A 24,050-nucleotide genomic window follows, 5' to 3' on the forward strand; every position below is an offset into this window, starting at 1 on the left:
CAGCCCCTGGTTAGTTGATTTATTAATGCACTTTCTAGTATCTCATCTTCAATGCAGGATCCACCCGAGGGTCAGCTGTTGCATTTAGTTGTGCTGTCGCTTTAGCCTCCTCTAATCTGTCTTTTATGATGTTGTTCTCCCTGGACCCTATTTATTAATGAGTTTGTGTGTTATCTTTGTGCGTCTTTGTGCTGAGAAACCCATCTTCTCTGTGTCACTCCTGTATGTGTAATCTGATTTTAAAGTGAGGAAATACCATTTTTATTTGACTAGCATATTCCTGTATGTTTTTCTGATGTTTCCTCATGGTCAGTTGCCTGGGTTATGCATGTATTATTCCGGGTATCATTGCGGGGCTTTTTGTTTATTTATTTATTTTTGTTTCACATTGGGGTTGGATGCAGGGCTTTCCTACTGAACCACATCCTCAGCCCCAGTCCTTTTTATTTATTTATTTTTTGGTCTTTTTCTTTTTTATCGGTACCAGGGAAAGAACTCACGACTGCCTGCTTGTAAGGCAGGCGCTTATGCTGTTGAGCTAAATCCCCAGTCCCCCTTTTTATTTTTTAAAAAATTCAGACAGATTCTGCTAACTGTCCAGGGAGGGCTTGAAATTGTGATCCTCCCCCCTCAGCCTTCTCAGAGTGCTGGGATTACAGGTGTGTGTTACCATGCCAGATTTCTCTGTCTTTTTCTCCCTTACAACTAATCTTATGTGGGAGTCACTTTAAGGCTATGCACAACACAACTGTCGTAAGCACATGTGTCTTGTGACAGTGCTGTACATTATACACATGGCCTCTTCCTCCTTGGGAGACTCATTTCTCTTCTCATAAGCACAGCCTGTCTCTCAGGTACACTGTGGGGCACTGTATGAGGCGCTGGATCAGATTTGAGATGCTTAGTGCTGCGATTAAGAAGCTGTAGATGAGACTGCATCAGAGAAAAGGAGGGGAGACCCGTGAGGGTCCCACGGAGGGTAGGAACTGTCTGCTGAAGCCCGACTCAGCTCTCTGAAAGGGAGAAAAAGAAAGGAGGGTTCGGAGATCAGGGAAGTGATAATCCCTGGAGCTTGGCCTGCTTCTCTGTCACTGAGCCCTTGACTCAGCACTCAGTGGAAGCAGTATCCCAGGCACTGTTTTTGCAGGGTTCTCCATGGGCAGCAGCACCTAGTATATCTGAGGCCCTTGGAGAAGGGCCAGCAGCTGCCAAGGCTTTTTAAAAGATCATGAAACCTAATAACCTCACAATGAAGAACATGCTCTGATAGAGTTGCCTCCAAGCCCTAGAGGAGCCATTTGAACTCCTGTCCAGACCCAAACTATGCACAGTTATTTCAGAAGCAAGTGGATGCCAAGGAGCCTGCAGACCTATATGTGCTCGGAAAAAACCATCCAGTCACTGAGAAATTCCACTGTGACTCAGACAGTCAGATTTTTATCCAGCTCTTCTGGAAAGCAAGCAGATGAAAGAAGAGTCTTCATTAATACATTATATTGTGTGAACTCTACATGGGCCTAGGAGATGCCTTCTTGATTGGCGAGTTGCTAAAGAAAAGCTGCCATGAGGCATTGTGAGGATTCTATGTTCTGATGGTATCCTGCAAGACAGCGATGAAGATATCTTTTCATCCATCTATTCATCTATCTTTCTGTCTGTTTGCTTGTCCAAGTACCCATCTATCCATCCATCCATCCATCCACCCATCCATCCATCCACCCATTCATCCTTCTAGTCATTCATTCAGTGACTATTTCTTGAGTAGCATCTTTCTGCCTAGAGACCAAGGACAGGAAGCAGGAGAAGGAGAGAGGGAGAAACTCCCCAGTAAGAAAAGGGAAAATAGACAGGGTGAATAGAAAAAACTTCGTTTCCTGTCATTAAGAAAATGTAGAGCATCTAATAATATTTATAAATGCTACAATCTAGAACTTGCTTTTAAAAAAAGAGAGCTTTCTTTATTTTTATTGTAGTGAAAGAAAAATAAACAGAAGCTGACCATTCATTAGAATTGACTACAACCTGGGAGGTGTTGGGCTGCTTAAAGGTCGTGTTGCATGTAGACATCAGGCTTTATAACTGGGACAAAACGCAGACCTGGAGTGATTCAACATTTTTCTATGTTGAACTGGTAGAAAATAGGTCAGGTAAACCTGAGTTGCTCCAAAGGGCGAGGGGAAAGCAGCCCTCGGGCCAGGCTGTCTGGGGAGCAGAGGGTGAGGACTTGATGTGCGCTGGAGGACGGAGCTGCTGCTTTCTGCAGGCATCTGCATCCTACCCGGTGCTGGGGAGAACCCAGTGCCTGTGCCAGGGGAAGTGCGGGGCAGGGGAGGGAGGGTGGATGACAAAGCAGCAGGGCTCTTTCTGAGCCAATGAACAGGCTCCCGGTAGCTGAGATTTGTGCTGTTTAAGGAATTCAGTGGTTGGAGTCTCACTCACCCAGTGGAAATGCTCCCCAGGATGATAATGGAACATTGGGCAGGGGTTTTCTCCTGGTACAGAGAAACTCGGGAGCTGCAGAACGCCAAGCAGGGGAAGGCAGTGGAAGAAGTCCTACTTGGGAGTCATTTCTTCAGGGTTGGGGAGCACAGAGTCTGATAGTCAGAAGTCCCTTTGGGGGCATTGGCTCCCTCACAGCCAAGCTTTTAGTAATTCTTTGTAAAGAGGAGGAAATTTTTGTAATAGCATCTTCTGCCTCTGGGACCTTTCTGCCTTCTGGCACAATCATTGGCAAGTCTTTTCCCAAACTATTTCAGTCAGTAGCTAATCCAAGTGACTGGTTATATTTCCCTCCAAGTGGTGTCCACGATGATGCAGGAAGAGAGAAGTATACACCTGAAACCAAGATTTACCACTGTCGGCCTCCCTACTGGAGGACCCAACCAAGAGCCACCAAGGAAGAAAAACAAACCAGTGTAACTTGTGATGTCACCAAATGTGTTACTCATTTTATTTGTACCCTATTTTCAAAAAAGGAACAATTTTAGTTTATACAAATAAATACATCTCTCAGGACTCCATCTGGAACTCATATACACAAACTTAAGATATGATTTGTGTCTAGATGTCCCCCTAAAGACTCACGAGTCTTAGATGCAGCTTTTACAGAGATAGCTGATTCTAGAGTGTGTGAGCCTGAGATCATGTGTGTGTCCACTGATGGACTTGGCATTCACCCTGAGTGATGTACCCTAGACAGAGTACAAAAGTGGCAAAAGACATGCTGTTGAGACCCCTTCTTGCTGTTGCTACCGTGTGGGTGCCATGAATTGTTCTCCACTGTGTCATCCCTCTGTCATGTGCCACTCTGTCTTGGAGCCAGCCAACTGTGGCCTGAAAGCTCCACAAACTGATAGCTAAATAAACCTTTCCCCATTTACCTTTGGGTGTCTGGTATTTTGCCTCAGCAACAAGAGAAAAGTTACCAAGACACTTTAAATGTAATTCAACCAAATTGTCTAGCAGCAAATAAATATGGCAGAAGATGTTACAGGTAGAAAAGCTGATAGCAGTAAGAAATGACAGGTACCAACAAGAAGAGAGACAGGAAAACTATCATAATAGTTTCCCTATACCATAATACCATACCAGAATTCAAAACCAACTTTCTGACTCATGTAGTGTGTTACCAATGCATCTTTGAAGTCTTAAATCTATTCTTGACTTGGCCATTTTTTGATACTTTTATTGGTGATTCTTGAGTCTCTAAGAGAAAGTAAAATTATGTTTATTTTATCTTGTTAATGAACTTGGAATGCACTTGTTCAAAAAGATTTCTGTCTCACACCATTAAATTTAAAATTTTTGTGTTTAAATGATTAAACTTGCAAATAGTCAGAGACTTAATTATTTAAAATGACTTGGCACAAGTTTAGCTTGAAAACAGGTGTGTTTGGGGTTTCAATCAGTTGACTCTGGATACAAATTATACTTCCTGTCTTCAAAGGTATAATTTGGGCTTCACACAGATCTTGTGCCCAAATAGATTTGGCACCTCCCCAAGAAAAAAAGAATATTTAGAAATGTAACTCAAGATGTTTGATGTAAATTCCAAAGCTCCAACAACAGTTATATTTTTGGTTTGGTTGGTTATGTCTTAGACCCATGGAATTAGGTTGGTGTTTGGCTGCTAAGTCCTCATTGAAACTTGGAGGGACTTTTGGTGGAAATTTGGGCTTATTCTGTCTACTATAGAAGACAGAGGTCCCCCTGTACTTCTCCTATCCCTTCTAGGATGCGAGCATGTGATCCTCGATTGCTCAGCTCTCTTGAATCTATAGTGTGTGCTAATCATTGGTGAAGTCTATTAGCAAATGCCATTTTGTACAATTCCAATTCATTACATTTTAAAGTGTAATTACTGCAGGCTTGGAGGACTTTGAGGAGAGGAATTGCAGTGGCAAATAGAAATATCAAAACGTCACCCAGGATTTGGAGGCAGATTTATTTAACATTGATGGACATGGGTAGAGATTCATTTCCAAAATATCAGGCCCCAAAGACAAAAGGAGGGAGGTTTCTATGGGATAGCAAAGCAGAAGTACAGAGAGGCAGGTTGGCTTGTCATTTGGGGATTAGTTGGTAAATCATAATGACCAACCAGTGCATCATAGTGATCAGCCATTTCTGGGAAACATAAGTAACAGGAACTGTAACAGGAACTCAAGTAAACTAGAGGTTACCTGGGCAATAAGGGGGAGGCATTTTCTGCTACAGAATCATTGCAGTTGGTTGTGTGATAACTTGATCACTGCCATGTTTGAAGAGTGGCCACTAAAAAGTGCACCCCTGTTATAAGCTCCAGTAAATAGGAAATAGGGTCTTTGTGGATGTAGTTAAGTATAAAGAATCTTTAAATTTGCAATGGGGCTTAAATCCAATGAGTAGTGCTCTTATAAGAAGAGACATGGTCACAGAAACACTGGAAAGAGGAAATGTAAAGACAAAGGCAGCCATGGGAGGGACAGATGTATAATGCCAAGGAACTCCAAGGTTGCCAGCCACCACCAGAAGCCAGGAGAGAAGCATTCAACATCTGCTTCCTCCCCAAAGCCTGAAGCAGGTGCAAATATTATCAGCACCTTGATTTTAGACCTCTGGCTTCCAAAACTATAAGAAAATAAATTTCTGTTGTTTTTACTGAGTTTGTGGTATAGTTGATCTTCTGTGTTTATGCGTTTCAACCAACCATGGATCAAAAGCATCAAGAAAAAAACACTAGGTACTAAACATGTATCTAATTTTCTTGTCATTATTCCCTAAACAAAATGATATATCAACTATTGTGCAACATTTACATTATATTAGGTATTACAAGTAATCCAGAGATGATTTAAAGTATACAGGAGAATGCGTATAGCTTGCATGCAAATACATACTTGAATATGTGCCTAAAAGGACTCAGCCAATGTTGGCACTCATAGGTCTCCACAGGATAGTGAGGGAGGACTCCCAGTAGTTATAGAGAAGCCCTGCTTAACTTGCATGTTGGTTTCTGTAAGAACAGACTCCCGGGGAAGCAAAAGAACGCCCCATGGAATTTGTTGCAGTAATCTAGGCAAGACTCAGTGCTTAGACTAGCATGAAAACCAGTAAAACCCTAGACATGTTTATAAGGTAGAACTGAGAGGATTTGGTGGCAGGTTGGAGGGTGAGATGTGAAAGAAGTTTTGTAGAAAGTTTTGTGGCATGTAAGCATCCAAGCAGATGGGTTTATCCTTCTCAGCCAGAGTTTTAATGAAGACCACCTTTCAGTGTTACCTGCTAGCAACACAGTCAGCTCTGCTGAAAAGAGCTGTGGAGGGACAAGGGACATGGGCCATCATGTAGCTTTCCTGCTCCTGTCAGCCACACTGCAACAGTGACTACTTCCAAGTTCCAGTTTTCGCCATGCTTCCAGGACGAGCCTCACTGTGATTTTTGCTCAGAGCTCTGTGGGCCACCCTGAAGGCTGTAGATTCTGTGACTCCAATCCTCTCCATCCCCCAGGCCTGGGTGGAGACTATTTTCTGATGTTACCTCTGCACTTTCCTCAGGGGTCCTGGTTTGCTTTTTGGGGGTTGTTATACCAGGTTAGTAATTGTCTACACAAAACTGTGTTAGAATAACTGGTTTCTGATTCCTAAACAGAGTCTGACTAATGCGGAAAGCACCTTGACTTCAAGCAAAATCTGAGCAACTGAAAGACCTGAGTTGCTGTTCACCCAGGCTGGGGATATGGAGGTTGGAGACTGCTTGGCACAGGCTGAGAGGTGGTGAGGAGGCTGCTGGGCATGTGGCTTGGGTTCAGGGAAGAAGCCCAGTGTGTATGACATAGGTGAGAAGGCCAGGCAAAGCTGGCTGGAGAAGTTGCCCTGGCCTGTCAATTACAAGATCCCAAGACGGCGCCTGACCCTTCTCAGGACCCGTACCTATGTAGAACTTGGCGGCTCTCTGAGAGATGTGGAGGCATAAGGGGGGCCAAGGCTGTGAGGAGCCCCGTGTATTTTTATTTTTGCCCTTTTTCTCTGTTGCTTAGCCCCGGTTCAGTCTGCAGAGCCAGTTTTCCTCTTACCCCTTCACTCCTCATTTGTCAAATTTCTGGCACCAGTTTTGCTTGTCTCATACTGTTCTTTGTGCGAGGCAAGAAGGACCTGGAATACTTTTAGTTGGTGAGTTGTTTTTAAACGAGCTACCTGACGACATGTAGGCCCCCGACAGTGTGCAGGTGGCACCACAAGACTTCACCTGCCTGGAGATATTCTGAGTCTCCTTTTTCCTTTGTGTCCTAGGGGCCGCATAGACAGAGGTTTCCCAAATGTTTGTTGACGGAGAGACTCATGGGTAAAAGAGTCAGTGAATGTTGAGTTACTGTGCTTACAACAGTGAACTGTTCTGAAAATAAGCTTTCCTAGGAATGGAACGAAGAGGAAGAGAGGGACATGAATGGATTCCTGAGAGCCCACCGGCCTGTTAGATGCAGAAACCAGGTGGGCGGGCTGTAGAGGATGGTTCCCTAACAGCAAATGACCTCTTGGAATTTTTTGGACCCAAGACTAGTTTTTCTCCATTGCAAGCTAATCTGTGGACATCGAGGCTCGGTTTCCTGATCGACAGCACAAACCCCTCTCTCTGAGCTTCCTTAGGAAGAAAACATGGCCCTTTCCACTCGGCATTTCTTTTTCTGTTCACCCAGGCCTCCTGCTTACCAGCCGCTTCCAGTTCTGGTGACTTATTCATTATTCATCTCTTCTCTTTTTACTTGGGAGCAGGACTTTGCCAAGCTTAGCCTCTCATCTTTGGTCAAGATGAACGATGGCAGGTAAGGCCCTCACTCTCTGCCCAGGAAATGAATGAGTGACCGCAGAGGCCCGGGTGGCCCCGACAGGTGGCCCCGACAGGTGCTGGCAACCCAGGGCCTCAGGCGCCAGGTGGTGGTCACCATTCTGCTTTTTTGTTTGTTCACTGCAGCAGCATTGGAGGTGAGCAGTGAAGGCTCCGAAGGAAACAAAACTGGGTAAGAGAAAGACCCCGAAACTGTGTCCTCCCACCTTGGAGTCTGGCCCGTGGGCCTGTCCGGTGTGTCCAGTGGCAGGCAGTGCTCTGTCTGTTATGCACTGTTTTCATCCTAAAGAATTTTCCTTAAGCTAATAACGTAGTTCCATCTGCTCATCTGTGATCTTGATTATGTCAAATGTAGCCCCAAAAGAGTAAAACTTAGTGAGATTTTAATACATTTGACTTAACATATGATTGGGAATTGCTTGCCATGCACTTCCCATGTTTTGTTTTATGTATTCTTGTCAGAAAAATAGCGTTAAGTGGCAGCTGTGAATTTTAGGGCAAACAGCCGAGTTTTGCCTCTGGACCGGGTCCATTGCTGAAACAGGGTTTGCCCTGCCTGCTGTCCTGTGAGCCACCGCAGCTTGGCAGGTGCCTTCCGCATGGCTGCATGAAACCTTCCTGTTTGTGAGTGGCTGGGAGTGGCCCTGTCTGAGAATGAGCCACCATGCAGGGGGAGCCACAGACAACTCCGGGAGCAAGCAGGCCCCTCTGTGCTAGGACTTTTGGCACATGGTAACCCTGTGGCATATTCTGAGTGCTGGGCAGATGGTCAAAGGGGAGGGTCTCATTTCCTTCTCTGTCTGGGCTAACCCTGGACACTGCCCCATGTTCTATCTGCCATGTCATGGGACGTCCAGTGGGAGCTACACTGGTGTTATCAGTAGATGAGGCTGAGCAGGGTTCTGGATGATAGAGAGAAAACAGAGCAGTACATACATAGCTTTCCTTACCCTCTGTATCATCACTGCTCTCAAACTGATTTATGCCATTCTGCTGGCAGTGAAGCCAGCCAGGTGCCTTTGCTGGCTGTCTTCACACAAGAGATTTTGGAGAACGTGTGATCAGGAAGCAATCAGGAAATAGCTGTCAGTCCTAATGTAATGGGTTAGGGCTTACCCGGCTCACTGACAGATACATTGACCTTTTCTGTGAGGTGCACTATGATGTGTGTGTGTGTGTGTGTGTGTGTGTGTGTGTGTGTGTGTGTGTGTGATGTGATGCTGGGGGCTCAGAATACTAGGCAAGCACTGTCCCACTGAGCTACATCCTCAACCCTTTTTATTTTATTTTGAGACAGGATCTTGCTATAGTTCCCATGCTGGGCTTGAACTTGTAATCTTTCTACTTCAACCTCCTGAATACCTAGGATCACAGGTGTGTGCCACCAGGCTGTGTTATGATTTTTAAATGGCCACAGAGCCATTGCATATAGTCACAGGTGCCTTGGGAGCTCCAGGTGTTCATCTTTCCTAAGGCTTAGCAGGAAGCTGGCTGTTGGACTGGCCTGCCTTCCTCACAGGGGTGCTGAGAGGCACTTAGTTTCTCCATAGGCAGTGCTTCATGCGGGCTGTGAGTGCCTCTGGATGTCTCTGCTGTTTGCCTGGAGTGGTTTTCTCAGCTGCCATGGCCCAGGCAGAGGGTTAAAGCTTTTGTGGACTCAGATCATTGGGCTGCTCGGTGGCAGTCACTGTCTGTCTTGGGTGGCACTCCTTGAGCTCAGCTGGAAAGATGAAGAACACTTCCAGGGTGCATATCCTGCAGGCAGGGGCCTCTTAATGGAGATGGTCAAAGACTTTGCCCTCCTTTTTTTTCCAGAGTGAAAACATACCTTTGTGCTCACTTGAGATCAAAACTCCCACATAAAGAATTCAGTTATTTGGCAGTTTGGTTCTCTTGGCTTTGACATGTACCTTAGCTGTATTTTTAATCAAAAAAGCTCTCAAACATCTGAATACCTGTAGTCTGCTTTCTCCAGCACTGACCTTAGGTTCAGCCAAAATCTTTTGTCAGACTATAAATAGATTTTCCTTGTTTGCCCAATATGTCTGTTTAATGTCAAAACAGGAGATGTGACAAGTTTACCAGCTAGGAAGGTATAAGCATAAAGAAAAAATACATAAAATTTAGAATATGATGTTAAAATTTCTGCTGGTTCCTGGGGATGTAGCCAAGTGGTAGATACAGTGATTGGGGATCAATCTTCAGTACAGAAAGATAAAATCATATTCTATTTTATTGGAAGGTACTCATATTTTCTCAATTCTCTAAAGGCTGCTAAACTCATAATTCTTTAAAAATTAACAAAGAGCTGGTCATTGTGGTGCAGGCCTATAATCCTGGCATTTAGGAGGCAGAGGCAGGAAGATCACTGTGAGTTTGACCTCAGCCTGGAGTAATTACACAGTGAGTTCAAGGCCAGCCTGAACTACATAGTGAAGTCTTGTCTCAAAAAAACAAAAAAAAAAATCTAAATTAAGAAAAAAAGCAAGCCAGCCATCTTGGATACTCAGGCTGGTTGGTCCTCAGATGATTTAAGGGCACTCATCTGCTTGTCATGCTTCTGTCTCTGTCCCTCTCCACCCTTAGTCACTGTTTATTTTTATTTCTCTACCTCTTTTCTTTGTTCTTGGACCTTCTCTCTCCATCCCTGCACTATACAAAACAGAATGCGCAACTGTGTGTACGCCTACATTGGAAAGTCCTGGGAACAGTCTTCCCTTCTCCTGGCCCGCCTTGTGTTTTAACAGGCACTGTGTTCGAGTATGGGGATTATGACCTGTCCTCTCATGTATGTCAACATTTTTCAACTTTCAATCAGTACCTATAACTATATCTTTCATACCCGGAGATTTTAAGTAAAAGCTAAAAGTAGGAACCAAAGCATGGTTTTGTGTGAGATGCAGGTAGGAGGGGGACGTGAAGAGCCATTTGCACAAGAGTCTGCCTCCTGTTATAAAGCCCTGGGCAGGGTGGGAGGGCAGTGCCCTGCGCACTGTGTCTCCCCAGAACTGTGGTATGGGGTGTGGGGTTCACAGAGCTGGCTTTGGTAGGTGTTTATGGAATAAATAACAAGAGAAGGTTGTATGGTGCAAAAGGGCAGTTTTGGAGGAGACAGCCGTTTGGTTTTCAAACGTTGCTTCAAAGATTCAGTCTACTTGATCTAAGTGAAAAAGGTGGGAGGTTAGAACTAAATGACTCCTTTTGGATATAATATAACTTAATAAAATGTTCTTAAATTCTGGTGATCTCTTATTAGAGAAACTATTATAGACAGGGGTTCAGAAGTGATTATCTCTGAGGAAAAGCAAATGTGACAATGTTTTATAAGTAAGAGAGTCCTCTGAGAATCCCACTGCTACTTGTGTAATATCTATTATGGCAGTCGTGGGGTGTGGGGCATGCTCCAGACTCTGTGTGACAAGCCTGTTTCTTTCAAGGAGATGTACTAATGGAGTTTGCTGGTGCCAAGCCGGCTCGGGGAGCGAGGAGCCTGACCTTACAGTCTCCGCATTCCACATAATGTGGCTGTTCAGCCAGCCAGCACGGACCCTGCCTGGCTCAGCAATGCGCATTATAGGCAGCTTCAAACCTCCTGGAAGCAACTGCCCAAGGTATCTGGTCTGAAGATAATGAGAGTTTAGTGAGTGAGTAAAATGCTAAGCTGCTTCAAACAGGAAGATTCATCCCAGATGTTATTTTGATGGTGCACTTGAAGTTCTGCTAGACAATTCTTTCTCAAAAAACAAACAAACAAACAAACAAAAAATCTCTATCAAAACTGAATATTCTGGGACATTAATGAGCATATCCATATTTTTTCGCCTGCAAATCACTTATGTAAGCTGTTAGGTCTCACCTGTGCTCTATTATGTCACTGTGGTGGTGTAGAATATTTTTTTCTGAGTTTCAGGAGATGAAGGAGGGAAGTAGGAGGAAGAGGAAAAAGAGGAGGAGATCACTAATACCCAACAGAATTTGTAGTGGTGAGATCAGTGTAATACCCAACAGAATTTGTAACGGCACCTTAAAGCATGAGATATGAATTCTGCTTTGAGTAGTCATTTTACTTAACAGGACGAAAATAGTCATTTTGGTCCCATAAAAAGACCTTGGTTTTTTTTTTTTTTTTTTTAGAGATCCCCTAAAACTATTTTTTATTAGCAAAATAATGTGAAAAAAGACTGCTATTTCACAAAGATAATTTCTCGAGGACATTTTATGCTTAGCATCAACTGAAATGTTTTTTTCTGTGGGCAATTTGTGAGCTCTCTATGTCTATAAACTGCTGTATCTAAGACCCCATTAGCACTCATGGAAATGCCACTATTTGTGAATGGCCTTTCTCCTAGAACTGATTACCTGGCTGGTATGGATGGGCAACCCTGTGGTGCCGCTGTGCCTCTCCTGTGTTATGTATTCTTCACCTCAGCCTCTCGGATCCATCTGAAAAACTAGAGCCCCCAAAACACAGTGACAGCTTCAGGAACGTGCTGCTGACCTTTGGAAGCATTTGTGGCTATTCCAGGCCAGATGCAAACACAGCTTCTCTGCTTCCTGCGCACTCTATTTCTCTTCATTCAAAAATAAATTTGCTGAAATGGCTAAGGAGTAACTAGGTAAAGGCTGTACTGCTTCCTAAGCAGAAATTACATGCGTGTGTTGATGAAGATGTTTATTTATTAGATGGTCTGCTGCATATGAATTGTCTTTGCAGTCTGCTGAGCCACCTTGATTGGATACAAACAGGAAATTATTTTACAATGTAATTTTATGCTTAATTGATAGATCTGATGCCTGTGCTTTTTATCATTACTTCTGCTAGCTTTTAAAACTCCATTAATACTTTAATTATGAATTTTCTTTGCTTTTATGCCCTTAAGGCTATTTGATGGGCAGGCAGACTTTTACAAATTAAGTCAGCAGATATGGTTCACTTAGCAAAAGAAGATGATCAGAGAAAGTATTTGGGAGAATGACTGGAATCAGCTCAATAATTTAAACAAAGGTCTGCACAGAATGCAGAGCTAGGCCGCGGGACTGGACTGTCACATCCTGAAATAATGGCACCTCCTGTCTTCAGCCTTTTGCCTCAGAAGCCAGGGAATCTCAGCCACCGAGGGAAAAAGGAATAGAGCAGTTTAGAAATTGAGGACCTGCAGATGCTCTCATGACCGTGACTAATTGGTTATTTGAACGTTGGCAAATGATTTCTCAGTTTTCATATTCATAAAAATAATAATATTTATTTTGCTTATCTTTATAGGACTTTTGTAAGATGAAAATGACCCAGTGGATGTTGAACTGCTTGTTAAACTATAATGTCCTGTGCAAACAGAAGGCAGAGGCTCCAGGCTGGTGATTTAGGGGCCAAATATGTCCCACACATTTTATTTAGACTGCCTTGTATTTTTAAAAATAGAGCTAACATTTAAAGAGAGAGCAATTTACATAAACTCTTAGATTTCTGATTGTTCTTGAAAAATCAAATCACATGACAACCTGGTCCCATTCCTGGGTGGCACCCGCTGATCCATGCTGAATTGCAGCTGACCTTGCGAAGGGGTGTAGGTCCAGGACCCCTCTCTGTACCCTTCCTCACAACTCTCAGACATGGAGTAATCTCATTTTGCTGGCTCCTGCCTGCTTGAGTTCATGACACTTGAGTAAGATTTTAAACGATTTAAACATTTTGTAGCAAAGCTGTAGTTCTGACACTTCAGCTTGGGCAACTTGGATTAGTTACATTAATTTGAAGCTTTTTCACATACATAAAAATTGTCTGGGCTTGCTCCAGCAGGTTTGTGTGGGCTTGCTCTTGTGGCAAAGTCAGAATATCAAGAGGGAGGGCAAAAATATGTGTGTGATTTTTCCTTCGTTTGTGTGCATTTGCTAATGTCATGTGGATGGAGGCAAGTTATGTGACCGAACCCAGAACCTAAGGCTGGGGCAGAGAGGCTCATCCATGACAAGAGAGCACTGCAAGTGCCTCAGAAAAAAGATCTGGTGAGGATTTGGGGCTGTGTTTGCCATAATAGGACAAGCTAAACTGCTAAACAAATTCCAAACATACAAATACAATGAAGGTCACTTTTCCACAGCAAGCTATTAATTTCTGTGCCAGTTAAGGCAGCTTAACAGCTAAAAAGGAGCCTAAGATGTACAATGGCTTGAGTGTAATAGAAATGTATGACAATGAAGTCAGGTATTTCTGGTCAGTGAATGGTTCTCCTTTTTCTTCGTTTCTCTCTTGGGGCTCTATCATCTCTCCATTTTTGCTTGTAATGATGGAGAGCAGAGGAGAGAGAGCATGGGTACAGATATCTACTCTTGAGAGCTTTTGTCATGAGCGGCATACATTGCTTCTTACTTTCCAGGAGCAGAACACAGACACATGGCCATACAGTACTGCAGTAGAGGCTGGGAAATCAATCTAAGCGCCTCCCCAGCAACAGTGCTATCCTTCAAAGAAAGGCTGGCTTTGGGTGGACCCTTACAGATTATTCTCAGACCACAAATATCTGAATGTGTAACACAGGGCCAGCTGTGCAGTAGATTGGTAAATATTCATGAGGGAAGGAATGGGAGCTGGGGCTCCTGCTCCTGTGTGTGACCTGCCCATGCACAGACAGACAGGGCTTTTTGGGAAAGGATCATGCTTCCCCATCTTATCATCTGGGGATTAACCTTTTCAATATTAAATAATTATGTGTGTCCTCTGTACATGGCATGCTACAACATGTCTCTTTTGACTTTCATAGACTAAGAGGGAAGAGAATCAAACATTACTCATTTTGCTTTAGTAATTACTCATTCATCTTGTCACCAAGGGTAAATTGATGGCAAGGATCAACCATCTAAGAGCATAGAACATAACCTCCCTGAACATTTAGGTCAGAGTCATCAGAGTCACCTCTCAGAATAGTGAGGCAGTGTGCCTGCACCTCCCCATCTGCCCTTAAAGCTAAGTGGATTTGATTAAGGTCATCTTTGTCTCCAGGCTTTGAAGTAATTTCACATGGCGCTCTTCAGATGCTGCCAGTGTCTGGCCAAGGAGGAGGCCTCTAAACAGCTCCTCCCTGGCTGCACGGAGGGCTCTTCTCTGCCCACTTACCTCTTGTCATTCTCTTCTGTTTCTGGCACTATGTGGAGCTGTTCCATGTTGGAATCTTGAGAAATCCTGGCATCTTTACCAGTGAGAACAGTGTTAGGGCCCACTGATGAGGACAGGTTCTGAGCACAGCACAGCACATAATTAATGCACGGAGGAAAGAAGAGGCTGAGCTCATGAATGCTGTTCTTACCTCACTCAGGAGTGAAGGGAGATAGATGATGGGGTCTGAGGTGAGACTCAGAATAATAGGAAATGGCTGGTATCTGCTTTGGGGCCCTGCAGGACTAATTCTGCCTGTCCTTGTGTGCCCACCTGAATGGCTCTGAACTGCTGTTTTCACCTGACCCTTTTGGAGTAACTCCCATGGTAGGTGTGTGTGATATGGCCAACATGGAATGGGGGTCATCTTCTAAAAAAACACAGTAAACTCCACCTCTGAGCAGGTGTGGGAGACCAGAGAGGTAGGGAAAATAAATATTGTTTACAAAGTGCTTTCTGGATTATGACATCTCTGGCCAAAATAACAAAAAACCCCATCTGATTCCTAGAGAGAAATGATCTAGGAAAGATTTAGTATTTGTCAGTCTGTGATGTAGGAGAGCATTTGACATATGGCATTCTGGACTGATTGGAACAATCCACAGACTCCTTCTTATTCCACCCCATTCCACTATATTCTTTTTCCTTTCATAAATTAAATCATATTCATAGTCAACTTGAGTTTCTCCACTATTAGTGGAGTATTAGTTAAATTATAGTCACCACAGCAACTACTGAAAAAAAACTATACATGTAGGTATGTTGAAAATACTACATAAAAAATGGAAATAGAGCACTAAAAAAAGTTTGGATAACCCAAAAGAAGGTATCAAAGAGGAAACTAACTCCAGATAATGCTAATTAAGAAGAAAAACTAATAGTCCAGTGAGGGGTGGAGTTTAGATATCTGATAGAGAAATAAAATGTAGAAAACCAAAAAATAAGTAATGAAATGGTTAGTAAATCTAAATCTGACTTAACAATAATTATGTTAACTATAAATTTCCTAAATATATGGTTTGCTGTCCATGAGAAATTTCAAATACAGTCATATAGATCGAAGATGGGAAAAATTACTGTCTTTCTATACCATATATAGTACTAAAAATAGTGGCTTAAAACAACATTTATTGTGTCAGAGTTTTTGTAGGTGAGAAATCTGACCTGGATTTTGGGTGTCATTAGGTTGCAATCTGGGGCAGTGGCTTCATGAAAAACTCGACAACAAAAAAATCTGATTCCAGATTTCTTACATTATTGGTAGAATTGATTTCTCAGTTACTGTTGGCTTTTTAAACATAACTTGGAGAAATCACCTGGTTCCTCAGAAAACCAGAAACTACTGAAACTAATGGTGAGATAGCAAATTTGAGTTCTTATGTTCTTTCAGAACATAAGCCTGAGAAAGGAGCTTCATAAATTTGAATCCAACCTGGTCTATATAGAGACCAGGTATCAAAGTAAAAAAACAAAGAAACAAGTGGTCTGGGGGTGCAGTGGTAGAGCACTTACTTATCATGCCCGAGAACTTGGTTTTGGTCCCCAGTATCTGCAAACAAAACAAACAGATAAATATATAAGGAAAAAATACTTTGAACTCACTTTAAAAGGTCAGTGTTAGCCTGAAACTAGATAAAGACAGCATAAGAAAATAAACTACAGACCAGTGTTCTCATGTCCATAGACACAAAAATCTTCACCAAAATATCCTACATGTCCAATCCAGCAATAAGAAAGAATAGAATCCATACTACAACCAGGTGGAGATTGACTGGGAATCCAACACTGAGTCGGTGTGGAAATCAGTCAGTGTTATCTACCCTGTTGTCAGTCTAGAGAAAAGCACCCGAAGATACCAATTGATACAGAAGAAGCCGTTGAAAAATTGCAACATTCACTCATGATAAAAACTCAACAGCAAGCTACAAATAGAGGGAAATACTTTGACAAACGACAACTGGGAAGACTCCTTTTGATCAGGACACTCTGCCCTGAACAGTAGCTTTCCTTGTTTGAACACCATTCAGCAACAAAATCCCAGGTGATCCATTTCCAAAGCTGTGTTTATAATTCCTGAAAGTCTGGAGAGACAGTTGACAAGAGGACAAGGGCAGCACAGGTGAGCTCTGGTTCTTTTATCACATGGCCTGGCGTTGGGACTGCACAGCGTGTGTCCATCCTGACCACACGGTGTGACAATGAGGTGGTGAAAAGAACATCACAGAGGTGGAGCAGTAGCCTGCTGAACAAGGATCTAGGCTCTGATAACAAGGCTGTGTGGCAGGAAGCAGGCAGATAATCTGAGCTTGGGCGCCTCCGGGGAACCAGAGCCGGCAATCAGCATCACACGGGAAAACAGCAGGGACCTGGAAATGAGATTTCTGAAAGTCAGGAAGTTGGCAGTTGAGTCAGAGCTGCAGAGCCAGCTGGAACGAGAACTTTAGCTATCAGCACCAGCAACAAAGCAGCAAGGAAGGGCTCACTGGAGGGGGTAGAATTTTTTTTAAATGAAGAAACGCAAAAATTAAAAAACAAAATCTTGCTTAATTAATATTATAGCCTGTCAGAGATTTGAAACAGCAGAGTCATAAAGAGAAATGTTTCATGAAGGTTATTCTCTTATGCAGGTGAAGTGCTTGAATCTGTGTTCGGGTCCTTCTGCTTTTGAGTTTAATTTTTGTCAACCAGACTTCCCACACCTTCTTCATAATAATCTGGAACTTCTGACCTCCCCAAACTCTTCCATGTGGTTTGGTCTCTAAGTCAGCTCAAGTAGAAAACACTGAAAAGTTCAGCAGTGAGACAAAATCGAGAGTGTAGTAAAGTTTCTAGTCTTTAGCACCCATTCAGCTTCTGGTATCTATGCTATCTTTCTTTTTTCCGGGTCTCTACTGGAATTGCTCATAGACTCTTGTCAGTGTAATGGCTCAAAGACTGTGTCAGTTAAAGCCAAGCTTCACTGCAGTTCTAAAATCACTCTGCTCTGCTTTTCAAGGGCTCTAAGCAAAGGCACAATCTCTGAAGCAATCCTCTTCCTGGGGAGAAAGATCCCTGGAGATCTTTGTGGCTGGGAGAGCCCCCAAGCTTCTTCCTTGAGGCACACAGCGTTGGAGGCAGTGTGGTGTGATGGGGGTGTCCTGTCTGGGCTCCAGAGGACCTGGGTTTAGACCCCACTTGATCTATGGGATAGTAATCATGGTGAGCACTAGACTTAGGACGTCTGACTTCAAAGCCTGAGCTCAAGTCAGCATGTAGCTTATTTCATTTCTTTGTGACTCAGTTTCCTTATCTGTAAAAAGAGATGACAATCATAGTTACCTTCTAAAGAACTGAACAGATTTCTGCTACATGTGTCCAATATCTAGAACCATGTGTGTCTCCCTGGGAAACAGTGATCTTCTTAAATTTAGGGTGAGTGTCATATTCAACATGGCATTCCTCCCCTTGCTCTCTCCTCCTTCTCCTCAACCTTCTCTCTTGTTCTGGCGCTTAGTATGGTGATTTGCACACAGCAGTTCTTTTAACACATTTGTTGAGAGATTCTTCAGCAGACCGTCTTCAGACTGACTCCTCAGCATGGAGTTTATAACCCTGTGATCCCCGATAGCATGTGTTGTAATCGATGAGTCCCACGAAACAAAAGCAGTGGAAAAATCCTGCCTCCATCACAAAGGCCTCTGCAATATTAATACAGGGGGAGATATAAATCTTAATTAGTAGCAGGAAAAAGTGATGATGTATCAAGGTTCTCGAAATGTCAGCTGGTGGCTGGGCAGTTCATTCATTTATAGCTGCAAAGCATTGCACTGTGATACTGAAACCAATACTGCTAATTAAAGGTGTAATGACAATCAGCCAGCTCGCTGTTAATTGATTCTTAATACTTCAATTACGTGTTTTTATGCCAGTCAAATTCAATCCCAAGGGGTCAAAAAGTCTTACAAGACTTATAATTTTTAAATGATTTGCATATATTAACTTTTATTTGCATCATTTTCACAATTGGAGTGAAAAAAATACCTATATTCATATATAATTTTCTTGTTCATTAAAGCTTTGGAAAATGAAGTTAACTCCTGGTGACAAATATGTGTAAATATTTCATCAGCAGGAGGGAAAATTCATTATTGTGTTCATTATCCTCCAGTGTCCCTCTCCATCTACCAGGGCTCTGAGTCAGCACTCAGCCCTGGGCTGGGGCACCCAGATCAGCTTTCACAAGGCCTTGCTATTTGGAGGGCGCAGCACAGTGCGGGGCGTGGCAGACTCCAGAGCCCCCCTGTTGGCTGCAGAAACTGGCTCCGTGACTGACTCACAGGTGGCCTCAGGCAGGGCACTGCACACACTCAGTTCTTCAGCTTCTTGATATCTCTCAGAGGGTCGTCACCAGGATGAATTGAGACCATCTCCATGAACTGCAGCTGGAGTGCATGCACTAAGCAGCAGTTACAAATAAGTACACTGCACCAGATCAATGGTCCTAAAATGCTGGTTCAATTCAAGATTCTCTTAACAGTTTTTAGCAGTGAAGTGTTCAAGGCCAGGGTTATGCCAAAATCTTCATCTAGTTGACCTTGCTCTGCTGGACACTCTAATGCTTCTCAGACCTTCTTTCCCTTTCTTGTTGTTGGGAATCCTGGAGATGATTTGCTTCATTCTTCTCTAGTGGATGTCTGTTGTTTTTCTCATTCAACATTGTTTCTCCTTTTGTTTGTGGGTAGAATTTTCACTTCGGGTGGAAGGCTCACTAGACAAGGCTTGAGTGGGGCAGGCAGGGTTCATGTCATAGGAGTAGGTATTGACTCAGTCCTGGCCAATCAGAAAGATCTATTTCCTGATTCACAGTGATTGGTTCAGGGCTATAAGACCCAAGTTGGACCAATCAGAGTCATCCCTGAGCTGATTTCTTCTGAGTTGTTTGTTTACTTGAGGGGATCTAACTTTACAGATTATACACCTTAGGTTGCTGGTGAAAAGATCTTGTTGGAGAAATGGAGGATGTGAGAGTGAAGGAAAGCTCTGACAGAATCCTGTGAGTGATGCCTGCACTCAGTCCATCTCTGGACAATTATGAGATGAGAGCCAAGAAACCACCTTTTTTTTTTTTGTCTTTTTCATTTTTATCGGTACTAGGAATCGAACTCACGACTGCCTGCTTGCAAGGCAGGTGCTTATGCCGCTGAGCTAAATCCCCAGCCTCAAGAAACCACCTTTTAATAGAGAACAGATCTAAGACATATTTTTGCCACTTGTGAACACTGCCCTAACACACCCTTTGTTTTGTGATGAGGACACTGAGCCTCAGATTAGTGAAGGGACTGCAGTAACCTCTCTAAGTAGCATCTTGCTGAGGTGAGGATCATTCCCATCCCACCAATTCTAACCTATGGCTTTCCTGTTCTCAGTGATGCCAGGATGGCCTTTCTAAGTCACACACCTGTATGTGACGGTCTTACTGTGCTCTTCATGCCAGCTCTGTGAGGACCTCCAGCTGCTCTAGCTGAATACAGTTCCACAGGGTCAGGCCTGCCTGTGTCCCTACCTGCGCCACCACTTCCAGCTGTCCTAAAATGCTTGTGGTTTCCAAACATGCCACAGGGTTGCCTCCTCTTACTGGCTAGACTTTCCAGTGTCTGCTGTGCTCTTCAGATGCCATACATACAGACTCTCAGCTATTTATTTTTCCTTCAAAACCAATCTAATGAAAGACAAATCAAGCCAGTCATTGTCCATCTTCCTGAAGGGGCTTAGGAGTTGCTAGGAATTGGCTGGGATGATTTGGCAGAGAATCAGGGAGAGAAGCTATACTCTGACTTCCAGCCGAAAGCTCTCTTTCTGTCTTGTGGCCCCTCACCCTGCAGTTCCAAAAACCTTGTGGTCGCATTGAGGCAGCACCCTTACTCCATTCCCTGGCATCTGCAATGGTGGCAGCAGCCTTCACTGATGGAATTTTTAACGTGCATCCATTATGCTTTCTTTCAGATTGTGTTCAGGCATAAAATGCACAACGCTGATCACTCTCCCCTGCTCTGCTCATATAGAACGATAGCTCCCGGCTCCAAGCATCTGGCCTGCTAACTGCATAGTAAATAATAGTAAACACGCTGCAAATCTTAATGAACTACTTGTGTAGAATCATTTCTGTATAATCAAGTGCTATTGCTGTTGTTGATAACAACAGCCATGTCGACAGGTGGCTGGGTGCCCTGGGGCCCAGTCGAAGGATGGTGAGGGGGAAGCCAGGTCTTATGCATTCAAAGCCCTGTTGTGAGTTCAGTGTGTGCAGCAGGGCTGAGCACCTCAGACTTGTCCAGGCTTCCATGGAGGTCTGGGCATGATTTATGGTTTTGTGCTTACGGACATCAATAAGGTTGTAAGAGAGAGATGTGACTTACTCTAAAAGAGCTATAGAAGATATTTAATTTTTAATCTTTAAAGCTAAAGGTCATCTCCATACCTACACATTGTTTTCTTCATTGTCATGTTTTTTTGTCTCACTAAAATATCACTGTAAGTGCCACCTTCCTGCCATGGCAGCGGGAGGACTCTCCCTATCAGTTCCCGCTTTCCTGAAGGCTTCCTTCTATTCCATCATGCTTGTGATCGTGGCTCACCTTCCTGCAGTGGGAAAAAGGAAAAAAACAAAACAAAACAAAAAAACACCAAGCAAAATCCCTTCGGCTTCTCCCTCTCTCTGTTGTTTCTCCCAGCTCTGGGCTGCACATTTTTATGTAAATGCATTAACCAAACCCATTTTACTTTATACTTCATTTCTCCTGAACAGTGCATTGATTGTACAATATTTTTTTTTTCCTCGAGACTGCTCACGAATGTACAATATTTTTTAAAAAATTAAAACCAATCTAAAAATCACTCTTGTTTAGGTTTTGCTTTGTGCCTGGTGCCAGCCACTATATGTGTTCAGGACAGAAACAGTGAGGCTTTCTGGCAGGGGATCTGCGTATGGAAATCACTCTTTGGAGCTGCTTCTGCGTGTCTGGATGTTGCTCTAGTGTTTTACTATCTGCGCAGACTTGCTGTAAGTCTTAACACACTGCTGGTATAAAACTCATTTCCTTCCCAGCCTGGAGTAAAAATTCTGTTTCGCATAGGGAGCCCATTCCATGGGGCCGAACAGGCACATTTCCCAGAAAGAGACATTGACTCAGACCTGGCCAGCAGAGGGCTCCATCTCCCGTCTCCACAGGGCTCATATGTCTTTTTCCCTTTCTTTCCTCCCCCTCCCTCCCCTCTCCTCCCCTCCCCTTCCCTTCCTTTCCTTTGTCTTTATTCCCAGCGCTGGAGATCGAACCCAGGGCCTTCTGCCTACTCAGCAGGTGCCTCTGAATTACATCCCCCTCCTCCTCCCGTTGTCTCTCTGATCATCAGTGATCTCTGTGACTCCTGGGAAACTCTGATCGAATTCGTGGAGACCAATTCGTGGAGAGCTCTGGCTTGTGTCCATCTCCCCATTTCTTCCTTGGGGTGAAGAAAATGGTCCTGCATTTTATCTCTGCAGTTCCCACCTGAGGGGCCATGGCAGGCTCACAAAGGAACAGCACTCACATGAATCATGAATCCCTCCAGAATAAGTTGTAAATGAAATCAAACTGACACTGTCCTTGCTCCAATGTCTGCAAAGCAGGTCAATTTATTTTTTTAAATTAATTTTAATGGTATTCTTTTGATATACTTAATGATCATCTTCATTGTAGGGAATCTGTGCCTGGTATATCTTGATTCTTCTTTTCCCCCCTTCCCTTCAGTCCTTCTTTCTCTCCTTATTTACAAAAGCTTGGCTTTCATTTTTACTTCTATTTTCTTTTTTCTTTCCTTCCCTCTGCAAAATGGGAGTCTATGACCCGTCAGTGATATTCCTAGGTACAGTGATGCCTCGGTTCACAAGCTTAATTCTTTCCACAATTCTGGCCACAAACAGGTGGGTGAGAACAAAATCAAAATTCCCCATAGGGTGGACATTGAACCTAATCACTGAATTTGATTTGGCTCTAGCCCAATTCGGTTTGCAACCAGAATCCTGGAAAGAACTAAGCTCATGAACCATTTATCAAAGGGAAACAAAAACATATGTCCATGCAAAAAAACTTCGTGTGAGAAAGTTCACAGCAGCTGCCTTCATAATGCCCCAAATTCCAGGAGCTCAGATATCCATCAACAGGAGCCTGGGCAAGCTGGCACTGATTCATGAAAGAAATAGTAGTCAGCTAAGGAAGCAGTAATTATCACAAATGCAATAACATGGATCAGTGTTAAACTATGCTGAGCACAGGAAGCCTAGCACAAAATAGGTGCATACCTGATGATGATTCCATATAAAATTCTGGAACTTGCAAAATGATGAAAATTTGATGCATGGTTATTACTGAAAGAGGAGGGATTGGGAATGGGCTAGTGGGAATATTTTTGTTTCTGTCTTGAAACATACTTCACAAAATTAGATTGCATGCTGCCTGACAGGTATGAGCTCACTTTATGTAAATTATATTTTGAATAGCAAATTATACTATGAATAACAAAATTAAAGGGGAAATTTTTTTTTTGTCTTTTTCCTTTTTATAGGTACCAGGGATCGAACTCACAACTGCCTGCTTGCAAGGAAGGCAGGTGCTTATGCCGCTGAGCTAAATCCCCAGCCTAAAGGGGAAATTTTATAAAAACCGTGTTTTTATCACTTTCCTCATTAGCTTGATGGTTCCTAGAGATAACAAAAATTTGCTGTTTTCCTTCTCTTTTTGTTTCAGTATCTACTACACATTAAAGATAAATATTTGATGTATAAAACAAAAATATCCTTTACTCATATGGGGGCTTAATATTCATAACCTTGTTTAATCCCTGTAGTAATCCTGCGAGCTCACAGATGAGGCCCAGAGAGGTAATGTGCTCCACCTGAGGTCACACAGCAGGCAAATGGTATAGGCAGGGCTTGGGTTTGAGTCTCTTAATGTCACTATCACCTAATCCAAGTCTCAGGATATTTCCTGGACCCCTTAATCTGTTACAATTGGACAATTACCGGTTCTTTTGCTTAATCTTATTGATTTAACATGTGTTATGCATCTATAACTTCTAAATTTAAAAAAATCATAAAATTATTTGGAGGCAGAAAGTTGACATTGTTCACTTGCCCTTTAATCTGAATTCTTCCACTAGGCATCATTTTCTTTAGGTTTAAAGCATGATCTGGTAGCTCCTGGCTACAAATACATCACCTGAGAGGTAACCGAGAATCAGATAAAGGGAAATCTTTTCCGCTGTCTTAAATCAGGTTGCCATTGAAGCTACTGAGTAGAGCAGGTTTGCAAGCAGCCTTGCTAGTGTTTCAGGGTGTTGGCTGACAAAGGAAACCCATAAATATACTGTCCATCTTTCAGAAGAGAGGCCAGAGCCGGGGATATAGCTCAGCAATAGAACACCTGCCTGGCACGTGTGAGGTTGTGAGTTCAATTCCTGGTACCCAAAACAAAAATGAACAAACAAAAAAGCTTGTAGCATTAGGAGAGAGGCCGGACAAGCCTCTCTTTGCTGACTTTAATAGCAGTTAGACTCATCTCAA

General features: G+C 43.1%; 1 protein-coding gene across 1 annotated transcript in view; it reads left to right on the top strand.

Annotated features, from left to right (window-relative positions):
- The first annotated feature begins 6,530 nt into the window (after positions 1 to 6,530).
- Myo3b (myosin IIIB) overlaps positions 6,531 to 24,050 on the top strand; it is a 448,610-nt gene continuing 431,090 nt past the window's right edge. Inside the window, exon 1 of the mRNA XM_063259246.1 lies at positions 6,531 to 7,300. Within this exon, the coding sequence (XP_063115316.1) occupies positions 7,134 to 7,300 (167 nt within the window). The 5' untranslated portion in view covers positions 6,531 to 7,133. The remainder of the gene's footprint in view (positions 7,301 to 24,050) is intronic.

Source organism: Cavia porcellus, unplaced genomic scaffold, assembly GCF_034190915.1.
Source record: "Cavia porcellus strain 051 isolate PalLab524CR breed Dunkin Hartley unplaced genomic scaffold, mCavPor4.1 scaffold_12, whole genome shotgun sequence".
In the NCBI taxonomy this organism is placed as follows: domain Eukaryota; kingdom Metazoa; phylum Chordata; class Mammalia; order Rodentia; family Caviidae; genus Cavia; species Cavia porcellus.